The sequence below is a fragment of the Macaca thibetana genome, chromosome 12 (genome assembly GCF_024542745.1).
Source record: "Macaca thibetana thibetana isolate TM-01 chromosome 12, ASM2454274v1, whole genome shotgun sequence".
Classification (NCBI taxonomy): Eukaryota; Metazoa; Chordata; class Mammalia; order Primates; family Cercopithecidae; genus Macaca; species Macaca thibetana.
In genome coordinates this window covers 9,738,065-9,762,677 of record NC_065589.1, presented here as the reverse complement: position 1 = coordinate 9,762,677, position 24,613 = coordinate 9,738,065, and the positions used below count along the sequence as shown (strand labels likewise).

Sequence of the window (24,613 nt, the reverse complement as noted above, 5' to 3'; positions counted from 1 at the left end):
AGTTTCATTGTTAGATGAGGTGGTTGGCCCAGATCACCTAAGGAACTTGAAATAAAAATCAGTCCCTTAGCTCCATGTCCCAGAGTCTATAATCTGGGGTGGGACTGTGCATTGGAAATTATTTTCAAATTCCCCAGAGTTCTAAATGGACAGCCTCAGTGGGGACCCACCAGCCTCGCCTAACTCTGAGATTTCAGCTCCAGCTTCCTTCCAGTAAACTGCTGACACTTGGCCTCTTGATGGTGCGTGACGAGTAACCCTTTGCAGTTTTACTGAAGGAGACCCAAGTTGAAAGGCAAGCATGGTGAGCCTTGCGCAGGGGGACAGTCACCTGCCTGGATTTTATGACTTTGGTAACATGAAATGGGGCCTTAAGCAGGTCAGGATCCTATCGTGAAACAGAAACCACCCTAGATGAGCATAAAAAAGAAAAAGAATTGGTGTTTGAAGTGTTGGGAGCAACATGGGGGAAAGTTAATGAACGGTTAGTAATGGTAGGGAAACCATTAACACTCTGTCCACTCGTCCCATCCATTAGTTATGTCCATTTTTAGGTGATACTAACTTCAAGTTCAGTCTCACCTGACTATTTGATATCTTAAGGAATACATTGTATTTATGTAAATTAGTAGGGGAAAGTAGAGAAAAGTTGGTTCGTATCTGCAAACGTGTGTATATATAAGAAGGAATAAAATGCACATCGCTGCCACGGTTCTTGTTTCTGTCCCTGGTCACAAGGTTGTGGAGGGTGTTGGCTTAAAGCCTTTACTAAGTTCCACTCACCCTTTGCCAGCCCCTCATCTGTTGGGTGGCCTGAACCTTCATTTGTGAGCGGTCTGAGTCTTCAGCAGTCCTGAGGTCACAGGGTTGTGGTCATCTTCAATTCGTTTTTTCCCAAGGCCATTTTTTCTTTTTAATGAAAATATTCTAGGGAGTGATGGAAAATGTGAAAGCTGGGAAAAAAAAAAAAGAAAAAGAAAAAAACATACATAGAAGTAGACTAGTGTAACAAACTCCTACCTAATATAATCTGGCTTCAACAATTATTGACATTTTGCCCATTTTGTTGTATTTATCCCACTTTGTTCTCTTAGAATATTTTAAACCAAATCCTAGGTATTATGTCACTCATGAATCTTTTAATACATATGATAAAAGAGGACATCTTGGAAAAAGCAACCCACAGTGCCTTATCACGTTAACAACACATCAGGTCCGTAGATGACTTTCTCAGATTGTCTCACAGGTGCCTTTTTACAAAGTTTGAATGCAAATCAAAACAATGTTCATTGCATTTGGTTGATAGACTTTAAGTCTCCTTTAGTCTTAACAGTTCTCTCTACAAAAAAGAAAAAGTTGAAAAACTGGATCATTTATTCATAGCACATTCCATATTCTCTGGATTTAGCAAGAAGTGTCTTAATGGTGTCGATTTCTTTATCCCCCCCTACCCCCGCACCTCGCCATGTTTTCTGTGAATTAGAAAACGTGACTTGAGCCATTAGAAGCCATTAGAAAACTGGCTTGACTAAAACCAGGTTCTCCCTTCCCCACCTCTCACAAGAACCCTTTGTTGGTGGTGTGGTGTCCTTCCCACTGTATCGCAGTCACACTCTATTCAGTCTGGTTGTTCCAGTTTTACTAATGTCACAGTTCATCAGTTCTGTTGCTATCAGATTGATTCATCCATTATAAAAGTCCTATTGCTCTTACATGTAGCAGGTTTAACATTCCTTGAAGACAATTGCCTAGATATATAATTAGTTGAAATTTGTGATTTTTGGTGGGGAGAGTTACTTTTATTTTGGAATAATTTGACTTTAAGTTGCAAGAACAGTACAAAGGACTTGCACATAACCTTCAACCAAGTTCTCTAGTTGTTAACATTGGACCATACCTGCTTTATTTTCTCTCAATAACTATAATCTCATGATAACTTTTTTTTTTAATGTGAACCATTTGTGACTAAGTTGCATACATCATGTCCCTTATCCCTGAACCCTGGTGTGTTTCCTCAAAATGAGGACATGCTCCCACATACCACAATACAGTTATCAAAATTAGTAAATTAACAATATGATACTGTTAATAGCCAAGCTTCATTCATATTTCATCAATTGTTCCACTATTTTTTTTTTTTTTTTCCAAACAAGGTCTCAGTCTGTCACCCAAGCTGGAGTGCAGTGGCCTGATCATAGCCTATTGCGGCCTCGAACTCCTGGGCTCCAGCCATCCTCGCCTCAGCCTCTTGAGTAGCTGGGACTATGGGCACATGCCACCATACCAACTAACACTATTATTTTTGGTAGAGACAGAGTCTCACCATGTTGCCCAGGTTGGTCTCAAATTCCTGGCCTCAAGCAATCCTCACACCTTGGCCTCCCAAAGTGCTGGGATTATAGGCATGAGCCACTGCACCCAGGCCACTAACATTTTTAATAAAAGCAAAAAGGCACCGGATGTCATTCATGATCACTTTTTGTGTTTAGTTGTCATGCTTTTGAATCTCCTTTAATCTGGAACAGGTCCTCAGTCTGTCTGAATCTTTCACATCTTAACGTTTTTTTAAGAGTAGAGGGCGATTGTTTTTTAGAATGCCCTCCATTTGGATTTGTCTGATATTTTCTCATGATTTGATTGTGATTCTGCAGTTTTGACAGGAATACTACAGAAGTGATGTTATGTCCTCAGTTCATCACATCAGGAGACACATGAAATCCATTTGAGCCATACTGGTGATGTTCACTTGGTTTAGGTGGTGTCTGCCAGATGCCTCTACTGTAAAGTAACAGTGTTTGTCTTTATGAGAGACACTGTTGAGACTACATTTCTTCATCAAACTTTTATCCATTGATGGTTCTTAATTGAACATTTACCAAGGTGCTTGCCAAGCGCTGGGATTACAGGCATGAGACGGGCTGGAAAGCCTGGCCAGGAAGAGTTTTTCATACACGCACGCATGCATACCCTCTATATATTAGCCACAATCTGTTACTATTCTTCATGCACACATTGTCCATTTGGAGCTGGCTTCTGTGTCCTTTTGCCATATTCCCATCATTATTTAGCACTTTTTCACTTTGGCACCAGAAATTGTAGGCCTATCATCTACTTTTCCTTTATCGTATGTGGAATTAGTCATTTCTCCAAAGAGCACTGTCTCCTTTTAGTGGGAAATGGTAGCTGAAAACCAAAACCTGGCCACTGGATGGGCTCATTGCTAGTGTGGTGTCATTGCTTCTAGACTGTCCACAGTGAGATAGGGTGTTGATGTATGCGTATAGGTACAGAAACACTTGTGTATCAACAGCTCTCTATGTATTCATGCTGAGATCTGCAATTCCAGTACAAATGCTACAGGATTCATTCTAATCTCTTCTTTCCATATTTGTAATTCCCTTCAGCAGTGAGAAACCTCACACTCTCTCAGCCTCAGTGTTTTTGCTTTTGCTCGTTAACACAAACTTTATTGGCTTTATCCTTGCTTTCTTACTTGCCCCACTTTTTTGCTTGTGCTTTCTGGGATCACCACCTATATAAGTTCCCTGTGCCCAGGTCTTTGTCTTAAGGTCTGCCTTAGGGAAACCCAAACGCAGATAGCTCCCAGCAGTTTCCATTGTTAAATTCGTTTTGTGGGATATATTGACTTTGGCCAAGGACTACACCCTTCCTTTGGTAGCTGTGTAACTGCACTCAATAACTGCTTATTGAATAACTGATATGTTTTGAGAAAAATTTTAGTATTTACCAAGAATCTAAGTTTTTAGTAAGTTAAAGGAAATTCTATGGTATTTTTTTTTTTTTTTTTTTTTTTTTTTTTTTTTTTTTGAGACTGAGTCTCGCTCTGTCGCCCAGGCTGGAGTGCCTGGCCGGATCTCAGCTCACTGCAAGCTCCGCCTCCCGGGTTTACGCCATTCTCCTGCCTCAGCCTCCCGAGTAGCTGGGACTACAGGCGCCCGCCACCTCGCCCGGCTAAGTTTTTGTATATTTTTTAGTAGAGACGGGGTTTCACCGTGTCAGCCAGGATGGTCTCGATCTCCTGACCTCGTGATCCGCCCGTCTTGGCCTCCCAAAGTGCTGGGATTACAGGCTTGAGCCACCGCGCCCGGCCTCTATGGTATTTTTCACCATAGCTTATGAGATTAATTTTCTCTTTGCTCCTATTAGGTTCCAGTTTGGGACACACATGCACAAAAGTCTGAACATGCTTTGAAAAGAAAAATATGGGTTTTGTTTTTGGTTTTGTTTTGTTTTGATACCGAGTCTTGCTCTGTCCCCCAGGCTGGAGTGCAGTGGCACGATCTCAGCTCACTGCAACCTCTGCCTCCCGGGTTCAAGCAATTTTCCTGCCTCAGCCTCCTGAGTAACTGGGATTATAGGTGCCCACCCCCATACCTAGATAATTTTTATATTTTTAGTAGAGACTATTATAAAGACATTATAAAAATGTTTGTATTTTTAGTAGAGTCAGAGTTTCACCATGTCTCTCACATTCAGTAGAGATGAGTTTTACCATGTTGGCCAGGCTGGTCTTGAACTCATGACCTCAAGTGATCCTCCCATCTCGGCCTCCCAAAGTGTTGGGATTACAGGCGTGAGCCACCGTGCCCAGCCAAGCCTGAACTCCCTTTGGAAAATTTAGCCTAGGTACTAAAACGTGTGAAAATGAGCCATAAATTGGGTTTATTTCTAAAAATATCTTCACACTTCCCTTGGTGTTTTTGTTGGGGAATCACCTGTCTATCGAATGGCTAGTACTACTGTGCACTTCCATAATCCTCAGTATTTCCTTATTTGCTAAATTCTAGGATATACCAAAGTGGTTACAGAATTGCTAACCCATACCAAGAGAGACAAGCTTTCTAAACTAGAGTTCTATACCTGTTAGCTCTAACGAGAGACGAGTTTTCCAAGTAGAGTTCTATACTTGTTTAAAGACACTCCAACATTATAAAAATACATATGTACAGGCTTATTCATTGCAGCTATCTGTAATTTTAGACTTTTTGTCTGGTCTAAGAATATTTTTTTCTATCTTTAGCATGGTTATAACAATCATTTGAAATACAATTCATTGTCTTGAAATTCTTAATTTTATCTTTGAAATTTGAGTTCTATAAGTAAAGTCTGATGGACTCGTGGAGCACGCAGCAACAGCTTGCAGCCTTGGCTCACGCCTCATCCTGCCTCCCCAAGATGGGTTCTCAGCCCACTCATGCCCCTGGGCAGCCTCCCTCCCTCCCTATCATCCATATATCACTTGACTTCCATACATTCTCACTTTGGTAAACACAGTGGCATTTTGAGTATCCAAAGATGAGTGTCAACAAAAAGCCAATGTCTAGTGATCCCTGAAATACATATGCATCTGCTTTCCACCAGTGCTCAACTATTCTGGTCCACGACTGCCTAAACCTTTGAGGAAGATTTGGAAAAGATTTACTGTCTATGCTTGTGGCCATCTTGCAGGGTCCTTCCTAAAAGATAAATTGCCTCCCTTTCTATCAAGAGATTTTGGTTCTGGGAACCAAGTGAGAACCTTGATGCTCCATTATAGTAAATACAGATTTCTGCTCACCTGTTTATTTTTGTAGATCAAGTAATACATTAGTAGACTGGCTGTCTGTTTTATTCCTAGGGATCAAAATATTCTGAAGGTCATTTCATCTTTTTTTTTAAATTTTTTTGAGATGCAACCTCCGCCTCCTGAGCTCAAGCAATTCTTGTGCCTCAGCCTCCCGAGTAGCTGAGACTACAGGTGTGTACCACCACGCCTGGCTAATTTTTGTATTTTTAGTGGAGATGAGTTTTCGCCATGTTGGCCAGGCTGGTCTTGAACTCCTGACCTCAAGTGATCCGCCTGTCTCGGCCTCCCAAAGTGCTGGGATTCTAGGCGGGAGCCACCGCACCTGGCCAGGCCATTTCATCTTCTCCATCCATGGCAGGGTTTGCATCCACCCGGCCTCTGACAGTTCAGTGCTGCCGCTTGGCCTCTGTAGCTTCAGAATCACGTTATTTCCTCTGAAATCAGTGATCCCATCATCAACTCTGGCCTACAAAAAACAGCCACAACCTATCTTTTTAAAGTTGCCGGTCTGAACTAGTGCATCTCTCAGTGCCTCAGTGAATAGAGTGTACTATGGGACCTCCTGAGAACTTAGTTGGATCGTCGAAGATAAATCTACCCCAACATTCCTTTCTTACTAAGCCATTGCTATGCCCTTCTTCATTAAATGAGGCTTCTCAATCTCATTGCATCCAGGCTATTATTGAGCCTAGGTTTTGGTCAGCCAGCCAAACAGAGCTGCTCCTAGATGCTTAGACTGAAACATTAAATTCAGACTTCACTAAGCACATCCCTGTCTAGAATGTGGCCTGATCTAATGTCATACTCACATCCTGCCTAGTTAGTCTGACACCTTAGAATTCATTCCCACACCAGGTTTCTATTAATATAAATTAGCAAAATTCGTATCTTACTAACTTGATACTAATTTATTGCTAGCAAAGATTAACAGTAGTTTTAGTTTTTGCTGATTTCCTCCTAAGTCAGACTTTGTGCTTACTCTCCCTAGGAATGCTGATACCTGATTCTAGTTATGGATATGGAGGCAAGGAGAAGTTGTTAGGGTAGGTCTTGACAACACCCTAAAATGGGGTTGTCCCTTGCAACAACCCTATTTTCTTGCAAGGGAACTTAACAGATTATTATTCAAACAACAAAAGGCTATTCAGACAGGGGAGAAGTGCCTGTTGCTTCTGCAAGGGAGGCCTGAAGATTTGTGGGTGGAAGATCCTCATATTTACATTGTAACTCTCAATATCTCACTCCTTTCCAATCAGTGCCTTAAGGGAACTTTGGGCAAGGCTATGAATTTGTCTTGACATTGCAGTTCTGCAACATGCATAATTAAATTTTGGGACTGATTTGCTGCCAATCATGCCATTTGCTACAAAAAAAAAAAAAAAAAAAGATCTTGGCTGGATGTGATGCCTCACACTTGTAATCCCAGCGCTTTGGGAGGCCAAAAGTTGGGCAGATTGCTTGAGCCCGGGAGTTCGAGACCAGCCTGAGAAACAGTGAAACCCTGTCTCTACAAAAAATACAAAAATTATCCAGGCATGGTGGTGCGTGCCTGTAGTCTCAGCTACTTGGGAGGCTGAGGTGGGAGAATGACCTGAGCCCATGAGTTTGAGGCTGCAGTGAGCTGAGATCATGCCACTGCATTCCAGCCTGGGCAATGGCAGTGAGACCTTGTGTTAAAAAAAAGAAAAAAAGATATTTAAAAGACTACCATAGAAATGCTCTAGTTATCTGATCATGCCTTGACCTTAGAATTGAAAGCCTGAGCTTGTCATTTTCTTTCTGTGAACACGCAAAGCTGTAAAAAGTAGCCAGTTTACTTCACTATCCTTTTGCTCGTTATCACCACCATAAACGTCAAGTGCAGCATCCTTGGTTCTTTAATTCTTGTCTTCAGTGGATACTTCATGCTGAGCAGCCACAAATATTTACATATTGACATGCCATATATTGCCAGTATCTCATTTTTCACTGGCAATGAGTTCTTCACTGCATTCAACCTCAAGCAAGAAAGAGATCTTTGAGGGTCTCTCTTCTGGGGCCATTCCGGGTACCAAGTATAATACTGTACTGGTCAGAGTCTGACTAGGAAACAGAGACCACTTTAAGTATTTCAAACAGAAGAGATTTAACACAGGAATTTGTTACAACAATGTTTAAAGGACTGAAGGAACAAAAGAGGGAAGGTAAGGTTACTCAAAGTCACTTTAGGTCAGGCGTGGTGGCTCACACTTGTAATCCCAGTGCTTTGGGAGGGCAAGTCAAGGGGGATGGCTTGAGCACAGGAATTCAAGACCAGCCTGGATCACAACAGAGTGAGACCCCATCTCTACAAAAAACAAATAATTATCCAGTCCCAGCTGAGGTGGGAGGATTGCTTGAGCCCAGGAGTTCAAGGCTGCAATGAACTATAACTGTGCCACTGCACGCCGGCCTGGGCAACAGAGAAAGACACTGTCTCAAAAAAAAAAAAAAGAAAAAGAAAAAGGAAAAGACAACTGGCCAGGCAATCTGGCTCATGCCTGTAATCCCAGCACTTTGGGAGACCAAGACCCGCAGATCATTTGAAGTTGGGAGTTCAAGACCAGCTGGCTAACATGCTGAAATGCTATCTCTACTAAAAATACAAAAATTAGCTGGATGTGGTGATGGGCGCCGTGATCCCAGCTACTAGGGAGGCTGAGGCAGGAGAATCACTTGAACCCGGGAGGCGGAGGTTGCAGTGAGCTGAGATTGCGCCACTGTACTCCAGCCTGGACAACAGAGCAAAGTCTCAATTAAAAAAAAAAGTCACAGTAACTTGGAAATCAATAACGCCCTGGACTGAGGAGCAGCAATTACTCAGAGGCCAGAACACTGTCCACTAAGGCTCCTGGTGTCACAGTCCAGCCGCTTTGAGGAGGATCCAGAAGCCTACACTTCTAGCTGTCTGTCGCTGTCCCTGCAGCCACCACCACCTGACTTTTTGTCATTGATGTTGCTCTAGCCAGTGCTGCTGCTGCCACCCAAGACGTCAGAAATCTGAAGCAGAGTCACGTCTCCCTTCCCACCTTCTGTCTCCTGCCACTGCCTTCCACCGGCAGACCCTAACAGGCAGGCAGCTGGCAAGAAAGTGTCAGGAGTGTGACTCCACGTGGCCTTGCTACAGTACATAGTAGAGCACGGAAAGAGGGGCAGGGGATGAGAGCAAACAAGCTAAGAAATGAGTAAACGACGGCCAGGCAAGGTGGCTCACGCCTCTAATCCCAGCACTTTGGGAGGCCAAGGCGGGTGGATCACCTGAGTTCAGGAGTTCGAGACCAGCCTGGCTAACATGGTGAAACCCTGTCTCTACTAAAAATACAAAAAGCAGCTGGGTGTGGTGGCGGGTGCCTGGAATCCTAGCTACTCGGGAGGCTGAGGCAGGAGAATCACTTGAACCCGGGAGGCAGACGTTGCAGTGAGCCGAGATTCTACCTCTGCACTCCATCTTGGGTGATAGAGTGAGACTTAAGTCTCAAAAAAAAAAAAAAAAAAAAAGTCCGGGCATGGTGGCTCATGCCTGTAATCCCAGCACTTTGGGAGGCCAAGGCATGCGGATCACGAGGTCAGGAGATCGAGACCATCCTGCCTAACATGGTGAAACCCCGTCTCTACTAAAAATACAAAAAAAAAAAAAAATTAGCCAGGTGTGGTGGTGGGTACCTGTAGTTCCAGCTACTCGGGAGGCTGAGGCAGGAGAATGGCGTGAACCCGGGAGGTGGAGCTTACAGCGAGTGTAGATCGTGCCACTACACTCCAGCCTGGGTGACAGAGTGAGACTCCGTCTCAGAAAGAAAGAAAAAAGGAAAAGAAAAAGAAATGAGTGAGAAAATTTTTTTTTTTTTTTTTTTTTTTTTTTTTTGAGACGGAGTCTCGCTCTGTCACCCAGGCTGGAGTGCAGTGGCGCGATCTCGGCTCACTGCAAGCTCCGCCTCCCGGGTTCACGCCATTCTCCTGCCTCAGCCTCCCGAGTAGCTGGGACTACAGGCGCCCACAACCGTGCCCGGCTAATTTTTTGTATTTTTAGTAGAGACGGGGTTTCACCGTGGTCTCGATCTCCTGACCTTGTGATCCGCCCGCCTCGGCCTCCCAAAGCGCTGGGATTACAGGCGTGAGCCACCGCGCCCGGCCGAGAAAATATTTAATGTTAAATCTATCCCAGAAGTTCCTGCTGATGGGATTCACATATGAAGTTTCTGCTGTGAGGCTCGGCATGGTGCTAGATTCTGGGACTGCACTGGTAAACACAAAAAGCCCCCACTCTCCTTGAACAATCACAGGGTGAAGACAGACGAAAAAGCAACCCTTCATCTGGAGGCACCATTACATACACCTGACAAAGGATTTTTACCTGGAATATACCAAAAACTCTCAAACTAAATTTTAAGATGTAGACCACCCTAAGAAATACATAGGCAAAAAAGTGGAGCAGCCCCTTCACATAAGTGAATATTCCTGGGGCCAATAAACACAGAAAGGTGTTCAACTTTATTAGTCACGGAAGTGCAAATTAAAACCACAATAAGATACCACTACATACCTATCAGAATGACTATAGATAAAAAGACTGGCAATGCCTAGTAATGATGAGGATGTGGGGCAACTGGAACTCTCCTGCTGGTGAGAGCAGAGACTGGAGCACACACTTTGGAGAACTGCTTAGCAGTATCTAGAGCATCTAAGCATGTACTTACCCTTGACCTAGCTATTCCATCTTTAGTTATACAACTGAGGGAAATTAGCACCTCCATCAACAAAAAGACATGCACAAGAATATTCATTAGAGCTGCATTCATAAAAGCCCAAACCTAGAAACAACTCAGATGGAGATGGAGAAATAAATGCATGAAGTGGGTAAGAGAATGGGTAAACTGGCATATTCATATAGTTGAATACTATTCAGCAGGAAAGATGAATGAGCTACTGCTACACGCAACAACGTGGATGAAGCTCATAGACAATGTTGAATTAACATAGCCGGACACAAGAGTTCGTATGAGTCCATTTTTTGAAGTTCCAAGAGTAGACGAATGAAGCTGTGGAGGTAGAAGACGGAAGAGAACATTGCGGGTATGACTGGGGTGGGCACAGGGAGCCCTGCTGCTGTGCTGGGAAGGGCCTCTATTGATTTGGGTGGTACTAAACCTCATCAATCGGTAAACATAAGATTTGTTCAGGCTGGGCGCGGTAGCACATGCCTGTAATCCCAGCACTTTGGGAGGCTGAGGCGGGTGGGTCACCTGAGGATGGGAGTTTGAGACCAGCCTGACCAACATGGAGAAGCACCATCTCTACTAAAAATACAAAATTAGCCGGGCGTGGTGGTGGGCGCCTGTAATCTCAGCTACTCGGGAGGCTGAGGCAGGAGAATTGCTTGAACCCGGGAGGCAGAGGTTGCCGTGAGCCGAGATCGTGCCATTGCTCTCCAGCCTGGGCAACAAGAGCGAAACTCTGTCTCAAAAAAAAAAAAAAAAATTTGTGTGCTTCACAGAATATGTGTTGCTCCTCAAAAAATTAATAAAAAAGTAAAATGTAATTTCATATAAATATGCACGCTAAAAAGAAATTAAAAGTGAAGTGATGGTGGGATCAAGGGGTTGACTTAGCAAGCTGAGGCTGGAATGGAAGGGGTGGCCACATAATGACCACAGGGACTGCCTTCTGGGAGAGGGAGAGGGGAACGTGCAAAGGCCCTGAGGCAGGATCGGGGGGTTTGTTGGGGGAGCCTAGTCACGGCCAGTGGACTGAAACATAGAACTCGTGGGTGGGGAGCTGAGCAGGGCTGAGGCAAGACCTTAGCGCAGTGGGAAACCATCAAGGTGTGAAGTAGGGGGAGCTGGCAGAACTCTGAGGGCTGGGACGTGGGAAGTGAGAGAAAGAGAGACCTCTGATGACTTCATTGTGTGGCTAGAACATCTGGGAGCAGGGAGACTGGGATTCCATTGACTGAGTGAGGGAAGGGGCAGTGGAGTCAAGGTTTGCTTTGGACACTGTAAGTTGTAGCCGCTCGTCAGATACCCCGTGGAGCTGTTGAGGAGCAGTGGGCAGTGGGGCTGAGTTCTGAGCCAGGCCCAGCCTGGAAATGGATGTCGTAAGTGCACAGGGGTCTAGGGGAGCAGAGAGCAAAAGAGGAGACAGGAGTGTTTTAGGAAAGACTAGAGCTGCCTGAGGGTTTGGATCAAAACTGCTTTAAAAGTCCTTCTTCAACAAGCACTGAGCACCTACTCTGGGCCAGGCATGGAGAACCCAGAGGTGAACGAGTCCATCCTGCACTCAGTGCTGCCTGCTTCAGGCCAAATTTCCCCAAGCCCAGGCCACAGGCACTAACATGCAGATTCCCTGGTCTACCCAAGCCCCACTGAAACACTGTGGCCAGAGGCAGTTGCATGTTTCAAGTTCCCCGGGTGATTCTTTTGCACAAGAAAGCCTGAAAACCTTTCACTTTCAGTGGTCCACGAGTAAGTGTGGGAGGCGCATGTGTGCTGGGGGATGGAGAGAGAGAGAGAGAGAGAGAGAGAGAGAGAGAGAGAGAAAACAGGCAATTTCCTCTTTCCCTCTCCAAGAGTAGGGCTGCTCCCAGGTTCAGGAAAGCAGGTCTGTTCTGTAAGCTCTTGCTGTGTGTGTGGGGGTGGGGGGGGCGGGCACGGTGTCCCAGGAGGACAGAGTTTGCATTGATGAAAACCCTTCCCAGCCCTTTGATGCCTCTTTCTCACTGCCCTGAAGTTAACCAGCGCAGTCCTCCCTGCGTCCCGCTCGCCGCTGCGCTCACTCCCGGCCAGGATGGCATCCTGTCTGGCCCTGCGCATGGCGCTGCTGCTGGTCTCCGGGGTTCTGGTCCCTGCGGTGCTCACAGGTAAGGGGTGAAGGCCCTTGTCTCTGCCACCACTAGCCTCCCAGGGCCGATAACTACCTTGGGGCCAGATTCTTCAGCGTTCACTGGGGAGGAAGCCCCTCACAGGAGATGGGACGACTGTTTGGGGCGATTCTGTGAAGAGCTCTTGTGAGGCCGGCTGGCAGCAGCTGTGTGGGATGCCTGTCTCAGGAAATGGTTAGCAGCAGGGATAATGGCCTCTGAAGAAGGAGGACGACTTGCGGGGCAGGCCCAGGGATGTTCTGCTGTTGGGGGGACATGGGAATTGCTCTAGCACTTTAAAATCTGAAGTCTCCCAGGTCGGGGAGGCAGCCAGGGGTACCAGGCACATGACAAGTGGCTGAGGGGCCAGAGGAGTGCAGAGCCTTGCTGATCACTTTCAAAAGCTTCCCTGCTGGTTTCTGCGATGTCCTTAGAGAATGAGGACCCAGGTACTGTCCCCATCTTGGGAAAGGCTCCAGAGAGAGGGAGAGAGAATACAAGGCCCAAGATCCCTCTGCAAAACGGTGTGGACCTCTGGACTGAGATCGAAGTGGCCAAGTCTGGGGTCCCACGAAAGGGAGGCCTCCGGCAGGCTCCCAAGGGCCCTGTGGGGAGGGGAAGACTGGCCCAGGCTGGCTTCAGAGCCTGAGAGACAAAGGACACTGACGGGTTACAGGTGGTCTTTGCTCCTGTTAGCCAGGAGTTGGACCAAAGGGCAGCCGGCTTCTGTGTCACAGTAGCGGGTTTCAGGGACCCTGCACCCTGGGCCTTCTGGAGCGTGCCCGTGGATCTGTGAGAAAGGTGGACTGTAAGCATGAGAGCATGGCCTGGGGAGAGCTTCTGGGGGACGACAGGCCTGGGGAGGCCCCCTTGGCCACACCCTGGGAGGTCTGGGTGACAGCGAGGAGCCCCGGGGATTATTGGCTTCTCCCTGGATTCCCAGGAAGAAGCTCGAGGCCAGGGTGTGCTCAGTCTTGGCCGGGCGGTTCCTTAAACCTCTCTGTGCCTTCTCATCTGTAGGATGGTGACACCGCCACACTTTGCCTCATTTGCAGGGGGCTGTAAGGCCTCGTGAGTTCAGATGTGCGGAGCTTTTGGGACAGGCCCCACATCCAGTTAGGGCTCAGTGAGCATCAGGGGAATGCGGATTCCGTGGTCTGAGCCCCTCCCTGGCGCCGGGTGGTTTCAGCAGAACTCTCCGTCCGGGAGGGCGCCAGCCTCCCTCGTGGCGGAAGAGGCGCCAGCCTAAGCGAGCCATGCGGTGTCTTCAGGAGTTGGGGGAAGGGACCTAAAGGGGAAGGTGAAATCTTCTATGGCTTGGATCCTGGGGCTGTGATCTTTGCAGCCCCCTCACCGGGATGAAGCTGCTTCTCCAGCCTGGTGGTCCACGTGGGCGGAAGGGGAGGCCCTGGCTCCCGGGCTGCCTGTGGCTCCTGCCCAGGTTCCTGCTCCTGTGTGGCTGACCCTCCCGGCCCAGGCTGCCGGCCAGAGTGCCTGGGCCAGACTGTCCCTAATCAGTGTGGGCGGATGGGCTTCCTCTGCCACCATAGGATGCCTTGGGGACAGCCAGGACCTCACCTGGCCTCACTGCCCCACTTCCCTCCATGTGTTCTACCAAGAGCAGGCGGCTCCCCACAGGGGCCAGACCATGCCATCCCAGCCCCTGAGTCTCTGGGGTTCTGGCTGTTGTTCTTGCCATTCTGGGGGGAAGAGCGTTTGGGAGGCTCTTAGCACCCCACCCCTGGGCTGGGAGCTCTGGGCAGGTGTGTACACGGCCCTCTGCTCTGTGGGCTGGGGTCCTGTAGCAGACAGGAAGGGAAGGAGTGGCCTTGCGGGCCGAGGCCCAGGCCCCATCTGAGGCTCAGGCCCTCCCTGTTGGGAGCCTGTGGCCTCAGCCACTGAGGTGGTAGCGGGCTGGGCTGAGTGGGCAGGAGGCCAGGGCAGGGATGAAAAGGCCCTTCACGGCCCACACAAAGGGTGTCTGTGAGCACAGGCGCCTGGCCTCAGGGCCCTGTGGTCAAACAAACTTATTTACCAAAAGGCAGGGCGGCTGGGGCCAGTGGGGCTGGGAGAGAGCCCGTGGTGCCCAGGCCTGTGGCAGTGCCACCAGCCCCCGCTTTCCTGGGTCAGAGCGCGTAGTCACATCACATGGCTAATTCTGGTCAATGGATTCTGGGCCTCGGTACCGCCAAGGCAGATAGAACTTTCTTGGGGTCCTCGGTGCCCCCACCTCTTTGCCACCCTCACTTTCTGTCACCCTGGCCTATTCACTGCCTGCCTGGCATGCCATGAGTTCCGTCCTCCACACCTTCGCTCCTGCCCCATCTCCGCCTTCCCCGGACAGGACTCCTGCTGGGAAACTGCCCTGCTCCCAGCTTCCCAGAGGATGGATTTGGGGGAAGATGGGAACTGCCTTTCAGCTTTGCTTTCCCTTCTTACTGGAGCAAATTCTAGAAACACAGATGAGGATAAGAAGTGCCTGGGCTCCTCCATGGCTGCGGCACCCCTTTTCCTGGTGGGTCAGTGACTGAGTGCAGGCTGTCATTTCGAGCCCATGTGTCTGCCACTTGGGCACCAGACTAGGTTGGCAGAGAGCTGGTGGCCCCTGGGGCCCTGGCTGCTTGGGTACAGATGGGTCCTGGGCCAGCCTGTGAGGGATTCCTGTGGTGGCCAGCGGCTGCAGACCCATAGCAACTGGGCTTGCGTCCAGAGCTGTGCCCCAGGCCAGAGGCAGCAGCTGAAGATGCTGGTGTTCACACAGTTACCTCCTTGTGCAAGATGCTTGACAGCATAGTCTGAACCCCCATCTCAAAAGTCAGGAAGGTGGATTGGGGCATGAAGTCCAGGGTGAGAGCCTGATGGAGCAAGGATAGGCCCCAGCCCTCCTGATTAGGAAGCTTCATGGCCTGGCTGGGCAGGAGGGGGCTGTGTACAGTGGGAGGAGGCCAGGGCAGGTATGTCTGGTGGTGGGGGCAGCAGAGACAGGCTGGGTCATGGGGGACAGACAGGGACAGGGCCTGAGTGGGGCTCCCCACTGCCCTGCTCAGAGGATACCCTCATGGGTGGCAGCTCACCCCTGCTGCGCTGGCCCGGGGACTGAGCCCTGCCTTCGCAGGGGCTGGAGGTCTGCCACTCCTTGGCTGATTCCCACAGATGCCACCCGGGTCAGCTGGGCCTGGTACCCAGCAGCCCTGTCGCGGCCTCCAGATGCAGGGAGGTGCCTGCCTGCCAGTCTGTCTTGGGTGTGTCATTTGTGCCATTTCTTTGGACATGTTCAGGCAGTCAGCGAGCCTAGACACTGGCGCCTGCCAGGCGGTGGGCACACTCAGGCCTTTTACCTGCCCAGCCCCCAGAAGCCTGAGGCAGCATGCCAGGGGCCTGAGACTTTCCATGGGGGCTGCATGGCTGCAGACCCCTGCCTCTCTGGCTGCGACACGGGAGGCCTGGCTGGGCCACTTCCCTCCTCTCAGACATCAGTGCTGCAGTCCAGCCTTGGGCCCCTCGGGAGGGAAGCCTCCCCGACTTGGGGGCCAGTGGGCCTTCCACCCCTGGGGCCTCCTGCCAGAGCTCTTTTCTGGAAAGGGGTTCTCCCTTGGGCCAGCCCTGGGGAACGTGGCAGGTCAGTTGAAAGGTCAGCAAGCTGAGTCTCGGAGCTGAGCCTTGCAACTGACCTCTCCAGGCTTGAGAGAGGCCCGGAAGCCAGGGACCTGCTAACATTTTATTGTGGAAAGATGTGAACTTTACAATCCAATGAACTCCAGGAGTCCATCCACCTAGTCTCACCAACTGCCAACATTTTGCTACATTGCTGACTCCTCTTTCTATCTGAATGCTGAATCATTTGAGAGTAAATTGAGGCCGGGAGCGGTGGCTCAAGCCTGTAATCCCAGCACTTTGGGAGGCCGAGACGGGCGGATCACGAGGTCAGGAGATCGAGACCATCCTGGCTAACACGGTGAAACCCCGTCTCTACTAAAAAATACAAAAAACTAGCCGGGCGAGGTGGCAGGCGCCTGTAGTCCCAGCTACTCGGGAGGCTGAGGCAGGAGAATGGCGTGAACCCGGGAGGCGGAGCTTGCAGTGAGCTGAGATCTGGCCATTGCACTCCAGCCTGGGTGACAGAGCAAGACTCCGTCTCAAAAAAAAAAAAAAAAAAAAAGAGAGTAAGTTGCAGAAGTCATGTTCCTTTGCCCCTAAATTCTTCCTAAGAACAAGGACATTCTCGTACACACCAGAGTCAGCTATCAAAATCAGGAAATAAGCACTGAGGCAGTCCTAAGCCACACCCTGTTCAAACTTCACCAATGGACCCCAGCGTCTCCAATCACAGGCCTGTCCCTCCCCGTCCAGTAACATTGAGTTGTCTCCTTAGTCTCTGATCTGGAACCTTTCAGTCTTTCTTCATTTTTCCTGACTTTGACATTTGGGAAGGCCCATTTACTTTAAGACTGACCCTGAGTCTGGATTGGCCGATGTTTCTGCGTGGTTTGCCCTAGATGGACACAACTGGCCGGAAAACCCAGGAAGGACCTCTGTGTCCTCTCGAGCATCCCCCTCTCTGGGTGCTGGTGAGCCTAACAGGAGGGCAAGTGTCTGGCTTCAGTCTTGCCCCAGCGCTCAGGGATGGAACCCGCAGGGACAAAAGGTGCCCTAGGGTCACAGGCTGGCCAGCAGGGTCTGTTCACAGAATGGCAACCTCCCTACACCGTTTCTGGGCAGCACAACCACTCCCACAACCGTCCAAGGGCTTCAGCCCACCTGTGCTCACCATCGTGGCACCTTATCCCCAGGCTTTGGCTTTCTTGTCTCTGAAATGGGATAAAAGCAGTTCCCACACCACAGAGTAGCTGGAGTCAAAGAGATGAGGTGTCAGGACATCCCCAAGCTCATCCAAGGGACCTGTTTGAGGGTCGAGTGTCCCTGGATCAGTCTCTATCCCAGTTGAGATTAGGGCATGGGGCTGGCTGCAGTGGCTCACACCTGTAATCACAGCACTTTGGGAGGCTGAAGAAGGCGGATCACCTGAGGTCAGGAGTTGGAAATCAGCCTGGCCAACATGGCAAAACCCTGTCTCAACTAAAAATACAAAAATTAGCTGGGCATAGTGGCAGGTGCCTGTAGTCCCAGATACTCTGCAGGCTGAGGCAGGAGAATCGCTTGAACCTGGGCGGCAGAGGCTGCAGTGAGCCGAGAACCTACCACTTCACTCCAGCCTGGGCGACACAGCAAGACTGTTTCAAAGAAAAAAGAGAGAGAGAGAGAGAGAGAATCGGACATGGGCAGGCCCTGCTCTGCCAACACTGTGATGTCTGATGGTCTGGCTGGGCTGGAGAGGCCAAGAGCCGACCTACCATCCCCATCTTGAGCTTTCCAGCGTTTCTGGGGCCTCCCATCCGGTTGCGGGGGATGGATGGCCCAGCGTTGGGATGATGGGCGGGAGAGGACAACTGAGGTGGGCTGACTGGTGAGGGTACAGGGCGGGGTTATCATGTAGGCGTCTCAGCCTGTGCTTTCTGCGGGACTGAGAATGTCTCCTTCCTGCTCTCTGGTCCCTGGGTACCCCAAATCTTGCCAACTCCCAACCCTATGAGCAGAGAAGGGCTTTCCGGGGGCACCTCCCTTACACTGACCAGACACTCCTGCCCACCCACCGGCCTTGCCCTACAGGAGGCAGCAATGCACTGGCTTCAGCTTCCCAGCCTCGGAAATGTCAGGGCTAGTGCAGCGCTGAGCCCAGACCCCTCATACAGCGCTACCTGCAACTTGCAACTTGCTTAACCTAGAGGTAGGGGGTGACGTCCCTGTCGGCCCTGTCACCTGGGGCCCCAGCGCCTCCCGTTGGCTTTGCAGATGATGTTCCACAGGAGCCCGTGCCCACGCTGTGGAACGAGCCGGCCGAGCTGCCGTCGGGAGAAGGCCCCGTGGAGAGCACCAGCCCCGGCCGGGAGCCCGTAGACACCGGTCCCCCAGCTCCCACCGTCGCGCCAGGACCCGAGGACAGCACCGCGCAGGAGCGGCTGGACCAGGGCGGCGGTACGAGCGGGGCGGGGGAGGGAGAAATGAGGAGGGGCGGGAGGCGCGGGGAGGAGGGCCGGCCGGGCCGGGGCTGGCAGGTGACGTGGTCCTCCGTCCTCCGCAGGGTCGCTGGGGCCCGGCGCCATCGCGGCCATCGTGATCGCCGCCCTGCTGGCCACCTGCGTGGTGCTGGCGCTCGTGGTCGTCGCGCTGAGAAAGTTTTCCGCCTCCTGAAGCGAATAAAGGGGCCGCGCCCGGCCGCGGCGCGACTCGGCTGCACTCCTCGCGCGCCCGTATGTCTGCGCGTGCGTGTCCGCGCGTGCAGGTGTGCCAGAGAGTGAACGCGCGCAGGCGCGGGCTCAGGACGGGGGTGGGCGCGGGGGCGAGGGTGGGTGCCGTGCGCGCGCGTGGGGCCGGAGTCGCGCCCGAATTCCCCGCAGGGGCGCCGGGACGTGCGTGAGCACACAGCGTGTCCCAGCCCGCGCGCGTGTGGCGTGCACGTGAGCGCGCGCAGGGCCGCGCGACCCGGCGTCCGCGTGCACCACGGCTGGAGTGCCGCAGGAGCGCGCCGCATGTGCGTGCGCGGTGCGCGTGCGCCGGAGCCGCCAGGGCATCGGAGCCGGTGTGCGGCCAGCGGTCTTAGCCCGGCCTGGGGCACCGTTACTGCCGGGGCCACGGGTGGCCCGTTCTCCCGGCGCCGCCTCCTCTGCCTGGGCCCGGGCCGAGGCGCTCACCGCGCTCCCCGGGGCCTGCCCCCCATCCCGCTCCGCTGGAGTTCAGAGCGTTCTGTGAGGAGGGAAGCGCGAGGGCAGGAGAGGCCGACGGAGACCCCGGGACCTGCCGCTCCCTGAGGCCGGGCTTGGGGAGGGCGGGGGCCGTCGGCGCTCCCAGCCAGAGGCCGCGTTATTTTGGGGGACGTCTTGTGACTCTGAGTCCCGCAGCCAGGGCCCCATCCGAGGGCTCAGACCCGCAGCCCCAGGCCCCCAGGTAACCCCTCTGCCTAGGGAGCCTCAGGAGCAGGATGAGTCGAGGGTGGATGCTGGACGCTGCCCGCCCCTGCTTCCTACTCTCCCCCCCTGGCCTGGCTGGGCCGAACCGGCAGCCCCCACACCTACGGTTCGTCTGTTCAGGGAGAGAAAACGGCTTTCCCAGCTCTTCTTACCCCACTTCACTCTCAGAGCGTCGGGGCGGAGTGAGGGTGAGGAGCCTGGTCCATGGTCCCCACCTCGGAAGCATTTAGAGATGTAAACTTCGATCCTTTGATCATTTAACCTGCTCGGCGTAGCAGGGAAGCGGGAACTTGGGCCCTACCCCCGTCCCCAGAGACTTTGGAGGGAAGGGCTGGACAGTTTGGAGGCCAGCAGACCCCTTGGGGACAGCTTAATGCTTCTGAAGATTCCTGAGTGGTAATGCTGCTGGAGGGCAAGCTGCTCCTCTTTTTCAAAAACTCATTTTCTCTAGCAGCTGTTTTGGCCTCTTTGGTGTCCCTGAGATCCCCATGGCAGTTTCCTGCCATGACTTTCTCCTCCTGGACACTCGGGGAGCCCAGGTGGTGCCCGCGCACCTCTCACACACTGGGGGATGGGGTCCAAGGCCTCATCCAAGTCTGTTAACAGCTTTCCACTCGACCAGTCTCCCCAAAACACACTAAGTTAAACGATTCTGCTTATAAAGGAGTGCTATGAAACTGACCTATTTTCCTAATTGGTTAACTTCATCTCACATAACCTTGAGTAACCAAAGCCTTCATCAGACCGGATGATCCAACTCAACACGCTGTTTTCCAGCCTCAAAAGGCACGGGGATAAATGGCCACCCAACTCCTTCCCAACCCTCCCCTCCAGGGACAAGAGATGGCCCCCTCTTTCCCTTTCCTCACTCTGCAAGCACTCTCCTACCAACGGGTGCATCACAGCCCCTCACTGGGACCAGGGGGGCCTCCCTCTCCAGTGGAACCAGTGTCACATGCCTGGCATCCCTGTGATTCTCAGAGGGTCTGAGGTCCCAGGACCAACAAGCACCCTTTTGTGGCTTGTGGGAAGACGCTACAAAGTCCCACTGGATCTGAACCAGAGGCCTGTTCTGGAGAGCAGGGAAACTGTGTCCTGGCAGAGAGTGTGGTCCTTGGCACACAGGACCCCTTGGCAGGCTGAGGTGGAGCTGGGGCGAGGGGCGGGAGTGGAGCTCTGGGTAGCTGAGGGTGTGAAGGGCCCAGGGCCTGTGTCTGGGCAGTGTGGAAGTCCCAGCCCCACGCCTGTGGTGAGATCCCCATAGGGCCCCCCACCATGGACACTTCGGGGCCTCTGCGGTCTTCCAAAGCTGTGTCCTCACTTCCACTGCAGCAGAGGGGCGTCCACGGCTCTGTCAAACAGCCCTTTCTGTTTCTGGAGTCCTACAAGTGGAGGCCCAAATCTGCTCCCATGCTGAGACAAGGCCCCGGCTGCTCCTTTCTCCTCGGGAAACCGCCTTGAGCCCTTCCTTTGGGGAGTGCCTCCTCCACCCGCCTTGAAGGGGTGCCCCTCTCTCTGCCTGGAACCAAACACCCCCTTCCTTTGTGTACCAGGGCAATAAAGAGTAGACCTTCATCTCTTTTATTTTATATATGATGCTTCTTTTAATGCAGCCAAAAGTGATATTTGCTTTTCTCAGAACCATAATCGATACAAGATGCAGTGACCAATTCATTCCTTAAAACACCTGGGCTCCTTAAGGGACTAGAAGACACAAGTTACCTCCAGCCCATCAGGGAGCCAGAGGTGGGAGGGGTCCCCAGCCAAGCTCTGGCAGGCCTGCTGTGGAGCAGGGCCTGACCGTGCAGCCAGAGGCTGGCAGAGGCCCGGGGAAGGGTGAACAGGGGCAGCTGGGCTCTCAGTCCTGGGAACTGGAGACCAAGGGCTACTCATCAAGCTCCGTCAGGCAAGGGCGGCCCCATCTGTGCCTGGTGGATTCTAACTGCTTCCAAGGTAGAGGAGGACGCGTGCAGGAAATCATGTCAACTGTCACCTTCTGCCGGTCTCCCACGGGGACACTCTGGGTTGGGAGCCTCTTCTAGTCCCGGGGGCCAGGGGCACGGGGGGCCCTGGAGCGTGCCCACCCCCTTCCACCCCCTCGGAGGCACGAGGGAGATGGTGTAATACTGCTGAAACCTTCTTGTTTACAAATGCATCAGGAGAGGCTTGGGCACCCTTTATCCAGTTTGCGAGCAAGGGGCCAAGACACGTGAGCACGCACTGTGTGGGCAGGGATGAGGGCCGGGCACCCCAAGCCAGATCCTGCCACCTGGGGAGGTGCTGGCCTGTGCTTCCCAGAGCCCCCACCTTCTGTCAGGGTCTCATGCAGGCCTTGCTCGCGCCAGCCCCCTGGGGGGGGGGGTCATTGCCGATTCCGGCTGCCCAGCTTCCTGCGGTCCTTGTTCTGGCTGCGCTGAGGGTCATCCATCTTGTGGACACGGAAACATTCCTTGAGGTTCTGGGACCGGATCTTGGGATTCAAGATCTCCTCAGTCATGGAGCTGGGGAACCAGCCTCTCTCCTGGTCGTGCAGACGCTCGCCAAAGATCCACCCTGTGCAGGGAGGGGAGGGAGGGAAAGTTAGGTGCCCCTGCAGGGCGCAGGCTGCACAGAGGCTCCCTCCCAGCCAGGGCCCCCATCTGTGTGCAGGACACTAGGGATCCAGCTGGCCTTTCCCAAAACGCAGCAGCTCTGCACACCTCTGCCGAGATGCTCAGACCGGATTCACCCCCATAAGCTGGGAGGTGCGTGGGCATCTGCACAGAACAAGACCTGCTCCGTGCCACGCAGTTCCACATTGACTTTGGAACCCGCTCTGGGACCCTTGGCAATTCTGTGCTGCCCTACATGAGCCCAGGAGACCCAAGGGCCACTGCAAAGAGCTGGGGGCATTCAAGGGGCTGGTGGGGGTGGCAGCTGAGTGCGTGGTTAGCCGGTCTGGACTGTGTCATTAGCCTCTTGCTGAGCAGATCCTCCCAGGCTTGGCCTCGTCAGGGCCGGTGTGGTCAGTGGAGAGGGCCCATCGTGAACTGGCAACACCAGTAGTCTCAGTGTCACCTGGCTTCTCCCTGCCCTGTTTCTCCACCTCTCCCCTCCCCTGGAGATCACCAGGTCTTTGCTCAGACCTTGTGGCTGATCGGAGCTAAGAAGCCTGGGGCATGCCCTCTGCAGGTCTCATTTGGGAGGGGAGCAGGCTAGTTATATTCCATGGGAAGAGGGCAGGAGAGCCCCTGGGCCTTTGGGAACAGCTCACAAGAGGGACTCCTTGGAGAAGGCCTCCCCTGGAGGTCCCAGCCTGAGGCCTTCCACCAGGACCCAGCAGGAGAGGAGGCGGCGGGGAAGATGCGGTTGTATACTTTGGGGATTTGGATCAGGAGCAATTACTGTAGAGACAGGGATGTGATTTGAAAAGAGAAAGGGGGTCCGTGTTCAATTCTACAGGGGCTGGGAGGAACTTCACTTGGTACTGATGACACCAGCAGGGGTGGCCAGGAGCTGGGGGCGGCTTCTTGGCCCACATGGGGCACCGAGCCTGGTGGTCACAGGCTTACCTGAAGCTGCAAGTACGGGTCTGGGTGAGGGCAGGGTCGGGTCTGGGTGAGGTCAGGGTTAGGATGTTCCTGGTTGTCCCCTCACACTGTGATGGAGGCGCTGAGGCCAGGACCAGGGGAAGGGGACACGAAGCCACCCGCTTGGGCTGGGCCCACTGTGAAGGAGGAAAGGTGGGGCCTCCCAGCTCTAGGGGAGGACAGGGAGACACTGGAAACAATTCCTCCTTTATGCTGAGGAAAGGCCAATGAAGCCAGGATGGACGGTGTCCAAGCAGAACGTCTCAGGGAGCAAGAGACATGGCAGGGCACCCGCCGCTCAGCCAGTGGTGATGCTTCTCCACCTCCCCGTCATCTCTTGCCGGGCAAGGCTCCGTGCGGCGTCCCCTGGGGGCCCCGAGGGGAGGTCCCTGGGCCTCACCGTCGTCAGTCTTGTCCAGGATGTTGAGGATGTCGGCGAGCTCCAGCGTCAGCTCGTCTGGCTGCTGAGCCACGTATGGGTGCACGCACTGGACCTGGGGGCAGTCTGAGGGACAAGAGGCACAGGTACGTCCCCACCACTGCGCCACCCACCTGCCTGCTCCCACCAAGCCCGCAGCTGAGCTCTGCCTAGAATAAGAAAACTCCCACAGCAACTGGAGAAGGGCTCATCTGAGGAAGAGGAGGATTTGTTTCCAAAGAAAACGTTATTAACATAGCCAGGAGTTCTGGGAAGAAATACATGCATAAAGGCTGTGAGGGGCCTTAGTTTCCACTTCAGAAGGAACTTTTTGTACCTGGGATATGGCCCTGGGAGTGGTTTGGGGTGGTCAGGACAGGGTTCATGTGATCAGGGTTAGCAGCTTCTCCATAAGGCTGCTGGACTTGTGCTTTTTTCTTTTTGAGACAGAATCTCCCTCTGTCACCAGGCTGGAGTGCAGTGCAATCTTAGCTCACTGCAACCTCCATATCCCAGGTTCAAGCGATTCTCATGCCTCAGCTTCCAGGTAGTTAGGGCTACCGGCACGCACCACCACACCTGGCTAATTTTTGTATTTTTAGTAGAGACAGGGTTTCGCTGTGTTGGCCAGGCTTGTCTCGAGCTCCTGACCTCAGGTGATCCACCCACCTCGGCCTCCAAAGTTCTGGGATTACAGGCATGAGCCACTGCACCTGGCTTTTTTCTATTTAATAAGCTTTTCGGACAACTGGCAAACCTAAAAACAGCAGTGGAGTTTGGTCCAAATTCCTCCTGGTGACTTGGTGGTACTGTCACCTAAGGCCCATCCAACATTCACACAGCGTGGCCATGCCGCGTTGCTGGCCCGTACTAAGCTTCCAGTAGGAAGCAGCCCCTGGAGGCCCGTGCAGGCCTCTAAGACCACCAGCTCAGGGAGGTCTCCCTCCAGGCAGGGCACACCGTGCACCTGCGGCATCAGGCAGGGCCAGCCCAAGCACAAATGGCGCCCCCTTACCCACCGGTGACTTACCCAATAGCCGGGATGTGAACGAAACAAACTTGGTCCTCCTGTTAGGGGCCAGCGAGGTCATCCAACGCTTCATCTCACTCCTGGCGCAGGGAAGAAGACAGTGCCCCAGCTGC

The 24,613-nt window shown here is 52.5% G+C and overlaps 3 protein-coding genes across 5 annotated transcripts in view; 2 read left to right on the top strand and 1 right to left on the bottom strand.

Annotated features, from left to right (window-relative positions):
* The window catches only part of DGKD (diacylglycerol kinase delta), a 681,592-nt gene that overhangs the window by 51,753 nt on the left and 605,226 nt on the right, over positions 1 to 24,613 (top strand). The gene's annotated exons all lie outside the window — the stretch shown is intronic.
* SNORC (secondary ossification center associated regulator of chondrocyte maturation) lies at positions 11,602 to 21,067 on the top strand. Of its 2 annotated transcripts, none has more exons than XM_050751572.1 (4): positions 11,602 to 11,857; positions 12,329 to 12,458; positions 18,309 to 18,491; positions 18,598 to 21,067. In XM_050751572.1, exons 1-4 carry the CDS (start codon positions 11,843 to 11,845, stop codon positions 18,705 to 18,707), a joined length of 438 nt encoding a protein of 145 aa, XP_050607529.1. In that variant the 5' UTR covers positions 11,602 to 11,842; the 3' UTR covers positions 18,708 to 21,067. The 2 variants fall into 2 exon arrangements, with proteins under 2 accessions (XP_050607529.1, XP_050607530.1); XM_050751573.1 differs by lacking the exon at positions 11,602 to 11,857 and adding an exon at positions 12,147 to 12,199.
* LOC126932571 (ephexin-1) overlaps positions 21,063 to 24,613 on the bottom strand; it is a 334,934-nt gene continuing 331,383 nt past the window's right edge. For both annotated transcript variants that reach the window (XM_050751567.1, XM_050751566.1), the window contains 3 exons: positions 24,501 to 24,580; positions 23,453 to 23,557; positions 21,063 to 22,036 (listed from right to left, as the gene is read on the bottom strand). In XM_050751567.1, coding sequence (XP_050607524.1) covers positions 21,846 to 22,036; positions 23,453 to 23,557; positions 24,501 to 24,580 — 376 coding nt within the window. In that variant the 3' untranslated portion in view covers positions 21,063 to 21,845. The remainder of the gene's footprint in view (positions 22,037 to 23,452; positions 23,558 to 24,500; positions 24,581 to 24,613) is intronic.

Excerpts from the sequence above, each read along its gene's own strand:
- SNORC (XM_050751572.1), top strand. Across the intron at positions 12,459-18,308 it reads GGTCCCTGCGGTGCTCACAG|ATGATGTTCCACAGGAGCCC; the intron begins GTAAGGGGTGAA and ends TTGGCTTTGCAG. Across the intron at positions 18,492-18,597 it reads GCGGCTGGACCAGGGCGGCG|GGTCGCTGGGGCCCGGCGCC; the intron begins GTACGAGCGGGG and ends CGTCCTCCGCAG.